This window comes from Dermochelys coriacea, chromosome 2 (assembly GCF_009764565.3).
Source record: "Dermochelys coriacea isolate rDerCor1 chromosome 2, rDerCor1.pri.v4, whole genome shotgun sequence".
Taxonomy (NCBI): domain Eukaryota; kingdom Metazoa; phylum Chordata; order Testudines; family Dermochelyidae; genus Dermochelys; species Dermochelys coriacea.
In genome coordinates this window covers 186837756-186853942 of record NC_050069.1, presented here as the reverse complement: position 1 = coordinate 186853942, position 16187 = coordinate 186837756, and the positions used below count along the sequence as shown (strand labels likewise).

At 42.3% G+C, this 16187-nt stretch overlaps 1 protein-coding gene across 22 annotated transcripts in view; it reads left to right on the top strand.

Moving 5' to 3' along the window:
- FBXL2 (F-box and leucine rich repeat protein 2) overlaps positions 1–16187 on the top strand; it is a 463505-nt gene that overhangs the window by 50441 nt on the left and 396877 nt on the right. The window contains exon 1 of one of the 22 annotated variants that reach the window (XM_043508843.1): positions 8103–8152. The exons of the other annotated variants lie outside the window; for them this stretch is intronic. Coding sequence (XP_043364778.1) covers positions 8118–8152 — 35 coding nt within the window. The 5' untranslated portion in view covers positions 8103–8117. Of the gene's footprint in view, positions 1–8102; positions 8153–16187 lie in introns of those variants that run through there. 22 annotated transcript variants of the gene reach the window in all.

Sequence of the window (16187 nt, the reverse complement as noted above, 5' to 3'; positions counted from 1 at the left end):
AAAAACAGTTTAATGAATGGCCAGGCTACAGTGTAACAGCTGTGTGTGTTTCTCCTTGACGCAAAACCGCCCCCTTCATGGAATGTACTTCCCTGTAAGCCAATCCCTCTCCCTTCTTCGACCACAGTTAGTAAAGGAAATAGTCCCTATTGTTTTGAATCCATGCATTCTTTATTAATTTTTTTTAAAAAGGGAGATCACTGGCAAGGTAGCCCGGGTGGGGTGGGGGAGGAGGGAAGGACAAGACTGCATTGCTTATTGTAGTCACACTACAAATCAGATGTTTGAATGACAGCCTTCTGTTGCTTGGGCCATTCTCTGTTGTGGAGTGGCAGGGTGCCTGGAGCCTCCCCCTTGCATTCTTGGATATCTGGGTGAGGAGGATATGAACTTGGCAAGGAGGGCAGGCAGGGTTATACAATGGATGCAGGGGCAGTCTCTGCTCTTGTTGCCTTTCCTGCACCAGACGCCTAATCCTGTCCGTTTGCTCCCCCATTAGCCTCAGCATCTCCTCCTGCGTGTTCTTATCACTCTCACTGAATGCTTTCCTGGTCTCTGCCACCAAATGCCTCCATGCATTCAGCTGTGTCCTATCAGTGCGGGAGGACTGCATGAGCCTGGAAAACACGTCATCGCGAGTGCGTTTTTTTTTTGCCTTCCAATCTGTGATAACCTCAGAGACGGAGTTGATACGGGGAGCATAGAAACATTTACACCTGCAGGGGGGATAAAAAGGGAGAGTAAAATTTAAGAATATAAATTTCTGAGAACAAAAGGGAGACTTTCACAGTGAAACAAGCAATTCACAGCAGATAGCACATGTGCTTTAGGTACATGGTCGCATTTTGCTTTTTATATTGAGCACCTGCCGGTATGGTGACATATCACACATGGCTGGGCAACAGAATTCCGTTTCCAGGCAGTCATGGTAAGCCAAAGGGTACGCGGGGTTGGCTTCTTCCGCCTTCATAATACATGGGAATGGTTTCAAACTGCAACACCCTCCTTTGCCATAGCAAGCAATGCCGATTGGGTTTGCCATTTAAAAGGAGGGGCTGCGGTTTTGGGGGTTGGATGTGCAGCACACCCATCCTCCCACCGCGTGGCTATTCTCTGGGATGATCCAGAGAGTCATCTTTAGCCAAGCGCAAACAGCGCAGCATGAACGGCGTCCTTTACTGTTCCCTTACAAAAATTCCCTTATTTCAACTTGGCGACCATGAATGATATCACTCTCCTGAGGCTGACACAGAAAGATAAAGACCGAATGTTACATGAATGTGACCAAAACCCAGGACCATTCACTGCCATGTTTTGTGCTGCAATGATTCCAGACTACTTGCTATTGTCTTGACGTGGTAAAATGTCCTTCCCTGGAGGATGAAGTAAGGCAGCCCTCCCCAGAAACCTCTGCAAAGGCTTTCAGAGTACCTCCAGGAGAGCTTCATGGAGATGTCCCTGGAGGATTCCCATTCCATCCCCAGACATGTTAACTGACTTTTCCAGTAACTGTGCTGGCCGTGAATGCATCCCAATTTTTTAGGGCAAATCAAACATTAAACACAATTGCTTTTAACCCCTATAGTGTAATTACAAATGTGCACTCACCAGAGGTGCCTTCTCCACCTTCAGGGTCCAGGAGCTTGTCTTGGGAGGGTATTGGCTCCAGGGTGATGAAAAGGTCCTGGCTGCCAGGGAGAATGGATTCTCCGCTTGCCTGCTGCGCCTTCTCCTCCTCCTCCTCCTCCTCATCCACAAAATCCTCCTCCATGTTGCATGAGACTCCTCCCTTGCAGGTGTCCACGGACAGTGATGGGGTACTGGTAGGGTCTCCCCAGAATGGCATGCTGCTGATCATACAAGCAGCATATATGGGGCTCTGACCCAGAGCGAACGTATGCCTCCTTTGTCTTATAGTAGGCTTGCCTGAGTTCCTTAACTTTCACGTGGCACTGCTGTGTGTCCCTCGTGTAGCCTCTCTCCAGCATGCCCTGTGCGTTTTTGGCATATATATTAGCATTTCTTCTTTTTGATTGGAGTTCTGCCTGCACAGATTCTTCTCCCCATACAGCAATCAGATTCAGTGTCTCCTGTTTGCTCCATGGTGGAGCTCGTTTGTGATTCTGGGAGTGCCTGGACACCTGTGCTGCTGAGCTTGCCACGCTGACCAAACAGGAAATTAAATTTAAAAGTTCCCCGGGGATTTTCCTGTGTACCTGGCTAGTGCATTGGAGTTGAAAGTACTGTCCAGAGTGGTCATGTTGGAGCCAATACCGTCGAATTGCACAACGCTGCATCTATACTACACCAAATTGGACCCAAGAAGGTCGATTTTAGTGCTACTCCCCTCGTCATGGAGGAGTACAATAGTCGATTTTACGAGCCCTTTAAGTCGATGGAATGGGGTTGGTTGTGTAGCCGCATTGCTTATAAAATCGACCTAACGCGGCTAAATTCGACCTAACCTCGTCGCGTAGACCAGGGCTGAAGTTGATGTACCTTTAACAGTCCTAGTGTACTTATGTGCATCCTATCATCGTTTTCTGGCTTAATTCTTAATGCAGGAAAAGCATTTTAAGCTGTTATCTTAAGCCTGGTCTTCACATAATTTTTGTATCCATTTAATGGAAATACAATTTAGTGATATAAGCACCTTTTATGCTGGTATAACTGCACTCTCACTGGGGAATTGTGTTTACATGTGTTTAGAACTGATAGTTGTTAAATCAGTACAAAAACTGTGTAGACAAGCCATATAGACCACACTGTTTTTGTGATTTGGTTTTATGCATGTATATATATATTCTAAAACATAACCAGTGTTTTCACAAGAATTAAAAATGGCTTGTTTGGGACTTCAGCATTCCCATAGCTCTGCTCACCACTCAAACCAGAACATGAAACAGTGTCTTGTTTTATTTGAGTCTATTGAAGTAGGAAAATGAAACAGCATAAGTGGTTGACAAGTAAATCATCTTTGTAGGAACATTGTAGGATTGTCTAGATGTCAAACACCTGTTTTAAACATTTTTAAATTACCACAAACCGCTTTGATAAATATAACTGTATGCGTGGTTTGAAACAGAATACTTACAATGCTGAAAGACTGTGTGCATAGATTCTTACAAAATGCATAGCTGAAGATCTGACTTTAGTCACATTGGCATACGGGATGCTTCTCGGAATATGATTGGTTTATCTATGAAATTCAGGCACTACATATTGTTTCATATGGTGGGCTTTTTATCGGTTAATCCATATATTGAGAGTCTTCGGAAGTGGTAAAATGCTAGTCTCTTAACCACTCCTTTCTCAATCTTGTGCGGTCAGTGAGAATTTATTTTGTTTTAGTGCCCAAATGCACTAATATTTCCCAGATTTTTTCACTCAGTTTTATTGAAGCCCTGTTTACTGTGTAACATTGTAGAATAAATTAAACAGTTTTTAAATAACATGACAAATCTTGACTTTTCAGACTTTTCTATCACTCATCCTGATGAAGACAATTCACTTAATCAACTTTTTTTGATATGAGGTTTTATAGCTTTTTTTTAAAAGCTCATTACTCTTTTCCCTTCCATTGCCATCCCATCTTTTGTTGGTCAAATGTACATATTTCACATAAACTCTTATTAATACATAATATGTAAATAATGCCAAGTGGCTATGGAGAAACTTCTGTAGCTTATCAGTTGCTAAAAAGCAATGATCCATTGTCTCTCACCTTTTTTGGAATAAAAAGAAATTTATGCACATGGTGATTGTTTGCAAAAGATACTGGTTCCTACTTACATAATCCTCACTTGCCTATTCAGTTCCCTCGGATTCAGTCTGCTCTCATTGAAGTTAGTGATAAAACTCATTAACTTCAAAGGCGTGATCCTGCACCATTTGAGTTGTTTTTAACTGAAACGTCATAGAAAGTTAACTGGCAGCTGGAAACCAGAGCAGACCACTGGCCACAAATAAACTGGTAGTGTTACTCTGACGAAATCTAGCAAAAACAAAATTAATGCAACCAAAAGCTGCACTAAACAAAGACGTCATGTTCTCTGTGTGTTCTTCATCTATGCTCTGAAGGACACCATACTTGGTCTCAAGTGGACTGCCAGCAAGAGTGATTATCTGACCTGCCAGTAGGAGTGATTATCTACAGTTTAGCCAGTGAGCTTCTGATTGTCAGGATTGGGTCAAAGTAGGAATATAATGTAAAGAACAAGAATTCCAGGTCAATTTCTTTTGCAGATTTTCTCCATTGCTGTTGAACCCTATCATCTGACTTAGTTTAGACCCTCTCTTTGATTTTTTTTATAAGAGAATAGATTTTCTAATGCAAAAATCTATGAATTGTCTCCATGCTGGAATTCCTGCCACCTTTATACAGAGTTTGTCTGTGTTGGTCTTATTTTCAGTTGCAAGTTGATCAATTAGTGCTTAGCAATTCATGTCTTTTTTTTTTTTTGTTAATTCTTATTGTAAAAACGCTTCATGCATGGTACTAACAAATCTTGATATTAAAACAGAAATCAAAATGAATAAAAAGGAATATACGTAAATGACAAGCTGATACATCAGGTATTGAAAAAACATTGATTTACTCAAAATCCTGTGTTTAATCCTATGTCTTTCTATTCTGAAAAGTAGAACTGAAATTGTAGAGATCCATATTTATTTTCTGTTATTTTGGTTAAATATGCTCGGTTAACTAGTAAAGTTTTTTTCTAACTGCCAGCCTTGAAAATTGTACGTGGGCTTCATGAATCAACCTGGGTTTTTTTTATCACTGATGGTAAAGGATCTGCGGGGTAAAGCATACCCTACTTTACATTTCTGTTGATGATGCAGCTCACTTTCTTATCTTTGTTGGCTTTACAGGCCTAACAGGAATAAAAAATGGTATAAGCTTTTTTTGGTCATTTAAGCAAGTGAGAAGCTTTTTATTCCTTTTATTTTTAGTTTTTTTAAGATATAACATGCTGGAGCAGAATGGGAGACACAATACAGATCTATAAAATGTAACAGATAGGTATGAAAACAAGAGAAATCAAACACAAATGTGGAATCTACTAACTTAACAGGAGAAGTGTGTATATGCATGTGTAGAACTGATCAATGAAATTGTTTTTAATTGTTCATTTTATTAATATAACTTCATAAGCAAAGTTTTATGAATGAAACAACATTCATTCATAAAACCGGTTACCCAATAACTGGCTAATTGACTTTCACTTTCAATCCAATTGCTGCTTAAATCGCTGAAACTTGCACTGCTTCAACATTGTCACTTCTTCTCACTGTTAGTCATTTATTATACTTGTCTATACTGGAACTTCTGTTCCCTGTTTGCCATTCCTTACACTTGTCCATATTGTAACTCAAACTCCATTTTAACTTGTCCCAAACTCCATTTTAAAATGCTCACTTCATTTTTGCTAAACCCTGCTGTAATCTTATTAGTTTAGTTTAGATGTGTGAATGAGCTATGTATGGTTGATGGAATCAGCCTTAAGCCCCAGCCTGTCCTGATGAAATAAAGTGTAAATACCAACGGCTGAAGATGCTGACAACAGCCCTGACAAAGCAAGAAGAGTCCACCCTAAAAAGAAAAGAACAAAAGTACAATTGAAGAAACATCAAAGCCAGGTCCTAGGCTGAAAGTCACGTCTGCAGTTGATGGGTGATCAATCACACTGAACCCAGAGGCAGCGTGACACAGCAAGACCTAAAGGCTCTGGATTCAAACTAAAGCCTACAAAAAGGATGGGTGAGAGGAAGACTTTGGAGGGTAACATTATGCTGCCAACAGGGAAGGGCATCAGTGCATGCCCAACAGAGACCAAGTTCTTCCTTGTGCCTGGCTTTCCTGGCCAGTTACCCACCACAAGCTATGAACCTAAGCCACGAACTCGAGCTACATTCAGGACTGGTAACTATACAGCAGCTGCAGAACATTTGGGTGTGTGTGTGTGTGTGTGTGTGTACATAGGTATTAGATATTAGTTATTGGTCTTAAATCAAATTGTGTAGTTATAATAAACGTGACATCTTGTCTTGTCCCCTGAAACGATCCTGTGTAGTTTTGTCTGCATAACATATGTGTATGTATATATATATATTAGGGCTGTCGATTAATCACAGTTAACTCACGCGATTTAACTCAAAAAATTAATCACGATTAAAAAAATTAATTGCAATTAATCGCACTGTTAAACAATATAATACCAATTGAAATTTATTAAATATTTTTGGATGTTTTTCTATATTTTCAAATATATTGATTTCAATTACAACACAGAATACAAAGTATACAATACTCACTTTACATTATTTTTTATTGCAAACATTTGCACAGTAAAAATGATAAAATAAATAGTGTTTTTCAATTCATTTCATACAAGTACTGTAGTGCAGTCTCTTTATCATGAAAATGCAATTTACAAATGTAGGGTTTTTTGTTACAGAACTCCACTCAAAACCAAAACAATGTAAAACTTCAGAGCCTAAAAGTCCACTCAGTCCTACTTCTTATTCAGCCAATCGCTAAGAGAAACAAGTTTGTTTACATTTACGGAAGATAATGCTGCCCACTTCTTAATTACAATGTCACCTGAAAGTGAGAATAGGCGTTCGCCTGGCATTGTTACAGCTGATGTTGCAAGATATTTACGTTCCAGATATGCTAAAGATTCATATGCCCCTTCATGCTTCGGCCATCGTTCCAGAGGGCATGCTTCAATGCTGATGACACTCATTAAAAAAATAATGTGTTAATTAAATTTGTGACTGAACTCCTTGTGGAAGAATTGTATGTCTCCTGTTCTGTTTTACCTGCATTCTGCCATATATTTCATGTTATAGCAGTCTTGGATGATGACCCAGCACATGTTTGTTTTAAGAACACTTTCACTGCAGATTTGACAAAACGCAAAGAAGGTACCAATGTGAGGTTTCTAAAGATAGGTTTCAGAGTAGCAGCCGTGTTAGTCTGTGTTCGCAAAAAGAAAAGGAGTACTTGTGGCACCTTAGAGACTAACAAATTTATTTGAGCATAAGCTTTCGTGAGCTACAGCTCACTTCATCGGATGCATACTCTTGCATACTCTTGTACCTTGAAACTGGAGACCACGTTAAAACTCCACAATTTCTGCTTAACAGCAGGTATCAAACCTGAGGTTTCAGATGTCTCCAATAAAACATTATTAGCATATAAAGCTAATTTATTCTCTGAGCCTCTAATTTATGTGCCAGGAATGCCACTCTTGTTCTTAGTTATCCGTGCAAAGAGTTCTGTCAATACAGCAAAAAGAAGTGACAAAGAATACTCTTGCCCAGTTCCACTGTGCAAAATAATTAATTTGTTTTAGTGCCCAAACAATAAACTTGCTTATGGAGTGTTGTGTAGTAACTTAGTCTGGTGCATTATATCGTCCAGATTTGTGCTTTGAATTGCCCCCTTTAAATAATTCAACAACTTGATTAAAGACTTTTCTTCATATTAGGGACCTTCAACTGAGCTCAATGGATCATTCCGGCTGACCTCTTACATTGTGTGCCAGTTGATGCCTTGAAAAGAACAGGTCTGATCTCTGTTCACCAATCTAGGTAAGATAGGTTCTATCCTCGTAGCTGGAACTTTGGCAAAAATCTTATCATTCAAGTTAAGAATGAAATGAGTTGAAACATGCAATGTTGTGGAAATTACAGGCTTGCTGTAGCTGTTCTGTGAGCCACAGTAGGCTCATAGCACTGCCCAGGGAGACTGCTGTAATTTACAGGCCATCAGGGTTATCAGAGTTACACTGTGGGCCTTTCCAGCCCTCACCACAGCCCAGGATCGTGAGGACACAAAGGTGGTTTGAAGTCACCTTAGCTCCTCTACCCTTGGGCTGTGAGTTCTGGGCTGCTCCTCTTAGAGGCACAGCACAGGATCTCACCCTATGCCTTTTTTGAAAAGTAACACTTAAATGGATGGCCTCTAATAATAAGTTCTATGACTATATTTTTAGAAAGCATTTGTGGGAATTTTCAGTTTTTTATCTCTGCCTTAATGTGTTCCTTTGAATCTTTTTTTCTAGAGGCAGTACTAACTAATGAATTTCCCTCTTGGAAATACTCTCATGAGCTTCCCAACCAATATCACTGGAGGCCATAGGTATTGGAAGTGGGGGTGCTGCTGCACCCTCTGACTTGAAGTGGTTCCATTGTATACAAGGTTTACAGTTTGGTTCAATAGCTTTCAGCAGCCCCACTATAAAAATTGTTTCAGTACTCCTGTTGGAAGCTTCTAAATTTTTTTAGTTTAAAATATATTTGAGGTTCTTTTCTAAAATCACTATCTTTGAGCAGTAGGAAATCAAGTATACCTAATTTTTGCCGCTCAGTTTTTCTGACCTGTCTGAAGTTGGATTAAATACTGCTTTTGAGTTGTATTCCAGTGTGTTTTTACTTGTGAAGTGAACAAATTTGAAAAACCATTAAAAGTCAGTGGAGATGGGACCTATTATAATGCCTTTTGTGCTCAGCTTTCAGACTACAGCTGCACTTCAGCTTTGATCTGCTTAACTTGATGGGTTTCCATTGTGTGTAGAATTGATACTGCATTCATTTCATATATATATATATATATGTGTGTGTGTATATATATATGTATATACACACACATACACACAGCATTTCTGATACTCTGTACTTGGTCATAAGATGGACTGACCAGATGGAGTATTAAATCCTTTTCTCAAATATATTGTTAGAGCTTTTGGAACTTTAGATGTTAAAGCTGTAGTTACTGTACATATTGAGGTTTAATGTTACAATATACATTAATTTTATGAATAAGCAAAAACATTTTAGGGCATTGTAATGTGGAGCTCTGTACTCTTTAAAAGCAGTATCTGAGCTATAAATACAGACATCGGTCTTACAGTATAAGGAAAAATTGATTAAAACAAAGGCGATATATTTTATATCAAAGGGTGAATTTTGTTTAAGTCAAAGCTAGATACTATTGGAAATCTTCTAGAGATCCTTTTTTTATTATTATTATTTCTAGCAATTTTTTTTCTTTATATGAAGTTTGTAGCACCTTACTGTTTTAGCAAAAGAGAGGAAAGGTTTATCTAATGGAGAGATATTAGAATTGAAAAAGGTACAGAGAAAAACAACAAAAATGATTAAGGGTATGGAACAGCTTCCATATGAGCATAGATTAAAAAGAAGAACTTTTCAGCTTGGAAGAGAGACGACTAAGGGGGGATATGATAGAGGTCTGTAAAATAATGTGTGGTGTGAAGAAAGTCAGTAAGGGAGTTCTTCGAGTGCTTGCTCACGTCGATTCCATTCCTGGTGTGTGTGCGCCAAGGTGCACAGTCATCTGAGATTTTTGTCTCAATGGTATCAATAGGGTCAGCTGTGGTGCCCCCTGGAGTTCTGTGCCCATGCGTCGGTATATTATGCGCCACCGGCCCTACGCTCTCTCAGTTCCTTCTTACCACCTGTGACAGTTGGTTGGAGTGCCTGGTCTTGCATAGCAAGAGAGTTAGCAGTTCTTAACAGCCCATTGTTGTTCTCTTTCTGTTTAGTTTTAGGTACTTAATTAGCATTTTAAGTAAGTGTTAGTTGTTAGTTTAGTGGTTAGAGTCCTGCATGGGACTTCGCCTTGGAGTGGAGAATGCTCCGTTCCCCAGGCTTAAGCTGTGTTCGTCATGCAACAGGCCGATGCCTATCAGTGACCCTCACAGCAGCTGTCGAAGTGCTTGGGGGAATTCCATATAAAAGATAAGTGCAGGATTTGTAAAAACTTTCATCCCAGAACCAAAAGAAGAGGGACATCCGCTTGAAAACCCTCCTGAGAGCCGTTTTGGAAGCCTTGTGGGGTACCGGTGATGCCAGTTCCATACTCCCTGTGGCCGACTCGGACAAACCGCCAGCACCGGGCTCGGAACACGGTGAGGAATCCACTGTGGGGACAGCTCAACAGGCACAAACGCCCAAAGAGCCATCTCCAGAAAGAAAGGGCGAACCCTCCCTCCTGTTGGAGGCTGTACTGTGCCCAGTGTCGGAGCCTTCCCGACTGGATTCCGTTCCTAGCACCTCAGCATTGGTGCAGAGCACCCCGCCGGCACCAGGATCCTACTGGCACCGTCCCCCCTTTCCGGTGCCCAAGAAGCAGCCAAAGAAAAAAGGCTCCCTGGCACCGTCTAAAGAGGGGAAGGGGACTTTGGGCAAAGGACCCAGTTCAGGCCACGTGCCTGCCCTGGAGCTACAAGGGAGTACCGTTAAGATCGGACCCTCTAGCCCAGTCAAGGATCTGCCTCTGACTCCTGGGAGTGGTAGGGGATATCCTGGCTTCCACAGGGACCTTCGTTGTCTGGGATGGCCCAAGCAGCCAAAGACCTGGTGGTCCTAGCGGTAATGCAAATGTTGCGCCAGGTGCTGGAAATGGCTAAGACCCTGCAGCCCAATGGCAAGCCGGTCATGGGACCTCGCCAAAGGGCAGGGGAGTACCATTGATCCCTGGATTGCAGGCATTCATCCCTGTCCCCATAGCCTAGGACACCGGTCCCATAACCCTGGTCCCTGGCTAAATGGCATAGGTTTCTGGCACTGCACTCTCCTTCCATGAGGTATGGATCTCCAGAATTAAGGCACTAATCCCCGCACTCCTGGTAACAACCAGCCTCCTACCTAAGAACACCTTGGTGCAGATCTATTACCCAGGAGGTCTCCTAGGCGCCGATCATCACTGTTGTGGGACTACTCACCATTGCGGCACTGATCTCTGCTGCCTCGATACCACTTGAGGAATAGGCGGCAATCCCCGCCCTCTAGACATTGGTCTCTGGAAAGAGTTAGTTGGCATATGCAGGCCTCCACAGCCCCACCGTTGTCACTGGAAGGGGACTGGTGTGAGTTGGAGCCGGGGTTCAGCCTTTTGCTAAGGGGGTACAAATCCCTGTTAGCCCATGAGATCAGCATGACGCCAGCGGCATGGCAGCAGAGACAGTGGCCTACTCAATGGCTGTCTTGGAAGCCTTTGGGGGGGAGGGGTACCGGTGATGCCAATTCTATATTCCCATCTCTCCTCTGTGACCGCCTCGAACAAACCGCCAGCACCAGGCTCGGAACATGGTGAAGAATCCAGTGTGGGGACAACTCAACAGGTGCAAACACCCAAAGAGCTGTCTCCAGAAAGGTAGGGGGAACCCTCCCTCCCCCCGTGTTGCCCTCATCATCTTCGCTGACGGATGAAGCGGTGGCCGGGCCCACCCAGTCTGGCAGTCCCCCCGACGACTTTAAGGAGCACCAGGCTCTCCTTAAAAGGCTGGCTATCAACTTGAACCTTGAAATCAAAGAGCTGGAGGAGCAATCAGATGACTTGTTCAAAGTCATATTGTCCTCCACCCCGGCCCACATTGCACTACCTGTCCACCCAGGGATCCTAAAGATTGTTAAAACACTGTGTCAGACCCCATCTTCGATTCCACCCACGTTCAAAAGAGTGGAAAAGAAGTATTTCATCCCTGCAAAGGGGTTTGAAGATCTCTCTATGCACCCACCAGCGGAGTTGTTGGTCATGTCCACAGTTAACGAGAGGCCTTAGACAGGGCCAGGTGAGTGGAACATCAAAAAATAAAGATGCCAAGCAACTAGACCTCTTTGGCAGAAAGATTTAGTCGATGACCAGCCTACAATTCCGGGTATCCAACCACCAAGCCCTGTTGGGCAGGTACAATTTTAATTTATGGGACTCCCTTATGAAGTTCAGGGAGGCCCTTCCACAGGAACTGGCCCTCAAGTTTGCCATGATCCTGGTGAAGGGTGCCTTCCAGATGGCCTGGGACACTACAGACTCAAGCACCGGGGTGGTTGCCTCGGTAGTGGCCATAAGGCCAGCTCTTGGCTACAGTCTTTGGGTTATCCCAATAGATGCAGGCCACGATCCAGGAGCTCCCGTCTGAGGGCGCGGGGCTCTTTGAGCTCACTGACGCAAGGCTGCATGGCCTGAAAGATTCCCGGGCCACCCTGCAGTTGTTGGGCCTCCACACTACAGAGCAGGCCAGAAAGCTGTTCTGGCTTCCTCCTCCTCCATCTCGGTCCTGGGGATCTTCCCAGCAGGTGTCCTACAGGAGAAAGCACAAAGGCAAAGGGTTTAAGCGCCACCGCCCTTTGTCGTCTTAATCACCGGCTCAGCCTGGCCTTTTGAAACACCACGGGGGCCAGAGACAGTTTTTTGAAGGTGTGACTGGGGACAGTGCCCCAGTCAAGTACCTGGATCCACCCTCCTGTTCTTTCCTCAACCACCTACGCCCCTTCCAATTGGCATGGTTGTAAGTGACATCAGACGGTTGGGTGCTCAACACAGTATTCTTGGGCTACACCCTACAGTTCTCGACTGCCCCTCCCTTCCCCCTCCTCTTCAGGGACCCTTCTCACAAGCAATTTGCTCAGGAGGTGGAAAATCTCCTAAGGCTGCACGCGGTGGAGGAGGTCCCTCGGGATATGAAGGGAAAAGGATTCTACTCCCGGTATTTCCTAATCCTGAAAGCAAAAGGGGGCTTTTGGCATTCTGGACCTGCGTTGCCTCAACAAGCATTTCAAGAACTTGAAGTTTTGCATGATCTCCCTGGCCTCCCTGGATCCAGGAGACTGGAACGCTACCCTCAATTTGAATGATGCATTTTTCCATTTTCCCAGGACACAGCCGGTTCCTGTTTTATGTTTGGCCAGTGCCATTTCCAATTCACGGCACTGCTCTTTGGTCTCTCGTCAGCCCCAAGAGTGTTCACAAAGTGCATGGCACCAGTGGCTGCTTACCTAAGGTGTCGGGGTGTTCAAATTTACCCGTACCTCAACAACTGGCTGATCAAGGGTCGGTCTCGGCATCAGGTGAGGCGGCACCTTGGGCTGGTTTGCTCCACATGTTGCGATCTAGGTCTATTCATAAATGAGAAAAAATCAAAATTAGTTCCGGTGTAATGCATAGAGTTCATAGGAGCGGTTCTTGACTCTACTCGGGCCAGGGCCTTCCTCCCTGAAGCCTAGTTCCGTGCAATGTCAGACCTAGTCTCACATATGCAAACCCACTCTCTCACCACCGCTCACATCTGTTTGAGGCTGATGGGCCACTTGGTGGCCTGCACTTACATGATTTGGCATGCACGGCTCCATCTCAGGCCCCTACAGGCATGGTTGGCATCGGTCTATGTTCCCAGCAAACACAACGTATACCAGTTAGTCAAGGTTCTGGACCACATACTGTTATCACTTGCTTGGTGATTAGACCTGCATTAGCCTGGCCTGTTAAGATTTCCTACCTCATATAAAAGGATGGTTCAAGTTCTGATGGCCAATACTGCCACCATGTTCTATACCAAAAAGCAAGGTGGAGCCTGGTCCTCAGCCCTTTGCCAAGAAGCCATCAGCACTCCTTTCATCTCGTGGCCGCTGACCTCCCGGGGACTGGTATACTCTGGCAGATCACCTCAGCAGGACTGTCTTGTCTTGCCACAAGTGGTAGCTCTATCTTGAGTAGTCAGCATCATTTTCCAAAGGTGGGGGACTCCCAGGTGGACTTGTTTGCATCCAGGCACAACAGAAAGTGCCATGCTTTCTGTTCGATTCGGGGGAGCTGACAGAGGCACCCTGTTGAACGTTTTCCTGCTCCTATGGTTGGAGGCTATGATGTATGCCTTCTTTCCAGTGTCATTAATTCACAGAGTTCTCATGAAGATCAAGCAGGACAGAGCAAAAGTAATCCTCATTGTACCAGCTTGGCTGCGCCAGCACTTGTTTGGTACATTGCTGGACCTGTACCGGTAAGGAAGAGTCAGTGTAAAAGTACACAGTGTTTTGAAAGTGCATAAAGGACAAAGCCTTTACTTTGAGGAACTCAAATAGAACTTGAACAAATTTAATATGTATTAAATTCAGATGCAAGATGGCATGTAAACTTCTAGTGATAGCATCAGATTTGTGAGGCTTCATGAATGATGTAGATTTTTATGGCAGGATTAGAAGGCTACAAAAGAAATTACTTGGTGTTAGGAATTATAAAGCTCTACTAGTCAAAAGGGCCTTTAAAATCATTTTAAAGCTGCAGTGTGGTAGACACAAATGTAGAGGTTAGAGAGAACTGGACAGAGGGAAGGAGGAAAAATAGGAGAATAAGCGGAAATGAGAGTAGCTTTTGCCATGGTTGACTGTTGACTTTGAGCACATTGGATTCTGTTCATTTCACGGAGTCTGTTGCCGTCATTCCCAAGACTTTATTTGCTATATTTTGCACTTGAGCTAGGTGAAATTACTTAGACTCTGTTGTTGAGAAGGAGATGGCATTAATTGCCTAATTTGGCATTCATTCCACAAACACAGTGGGAGAGGGAGTCCCTATTTAGGATAGAGATTAGCCAACTCCAAGAGGCCTGGAACCTGATCAGACGCTTACTTGAAGTTAATGAGGGCTTTTCCATTGACTTCAATGAACTCTGAATCAAACATTTATAGCAGTATCTGCAGAAACAAATTTCTGTTAGATTGGTCAATAATACAGAAGGCAGATAATTGACTTTTCAAGATGATATGAATGAAATAAGCAAGAAGAATGGAAATCTTTTCGCTTAATATTTCAAGCAAAAAGAATGGCAGTGGATAAATTATGGTATTGGTGAAATGACTCATAGCAATTATAGCTAAATATGTCAATGGTATCTCATGCTATCAGCTATAATACATAACAGTTGGATAGCATTTTACATCTTCAGAGTGCTGACAAGCATTAATTAATGCTTGTAAAGAAAAGATGAGGTATGACGCATATATTCTATTGTTGCCATTATTTAAGTTGTCTGTTTCATGGGGACAACTTGGCTGACTTCCAAGGATGGTAGAAAAGTTGACTTCATCAGATAAAACTAAAAACTTCTCCAACTGAAGGTTAAATCAAAGAGAATCTCCTTGTAATGCAAAGCAACTCCCTGTAGAAAGTTTTCTCCGCTAAAATAATGGCCAACTGCCAGAGGAAAAAGAAATAAAAGCCTAACTGTATGTTTGCCCTTTGTGTTCTTTCCTTCTTTTAAAAGAGAATATTGATGTATTAATGTGGGCCATCATAAATAGTGAAACATTAGGACAAACTATTAGACAATTCAAAGTAATGGGATCTACAAACTCCTTTCCCCTTCACCTGTTCCCAGATCTCTGTATAATATTACCTATGACAAAATGAATAAGACTAGTATGAAAGCCAAAACTCTCCTCCTCCTCTCCCTTCAAAACAAGAGTGCCCCAAAATGGTTTGTCACAGCCCTTTATTTTTTGATTAGATAGAAAGTGAAGGCAAATTTACTGAAATAATTTGGAAAACTGTTTTGAAATGTGCATGTATAAATCTGAGACCTTTGAAATCCATTCACATGGTGTTGGTATTTAGTTTTATAAAGTGCCTTGAAAATGGGTATTCCAATCACAATAAATATTGTCAAAAATGCTTCTTTTGTAAAATGCAATTCATACCTTACAAGGGTGCTCATTCTTCTGAGTTTACATGGTAAATGGATCTATTTTAATTCATGTATATTTTTATGTATTGACAGGTTTCAGAGTAGCAGCCGTGTTAGTCTGTATTCGCAAAAAGAAAAGGAGTACTTGTGGCACCTTAGAGACTAACAAATTTATTAGAGCAGAAGTGAGCTGTAGCTCACGAAAGCTTATGCTCTAATAAATTTGTTAGTCTCTAAGGTGCCACAAGTACTCCTTTTCTTTTTATGTATTGAAAAATAGAATGTGTTCAACTGTGATAATGGAATATCAGGAAAGACCATTTTGAAACCTGGGTGTCTAAAATTAGGCATCCAAGTGGCATTTGTAGATCCTGTCAACTTCCATGGGTATTGAACTGAACATTTGGCAACTTATTTATGTTCCTAATTATGGGTTTAGGTGCCTTGATTTAAGCTTCAAAGTTTGAAAATGTTGGTCAGATTTTTTAGATCATTTTTATTAGTAATCATTTCTTCACCAACAAATCAGCTGTATTTACTCATCGGTGTTAAGATTTTAGTACAAGATGATACTGGTAGCAAGTTAAGATTTTCATAATTTTGATAATAAAAAAGGTTGATGGCCTCGTTAGCAGCTAATGTTTTTTAACTTTGCTATATATTCTTGTGAATGATTGTTGTAGAAAATAG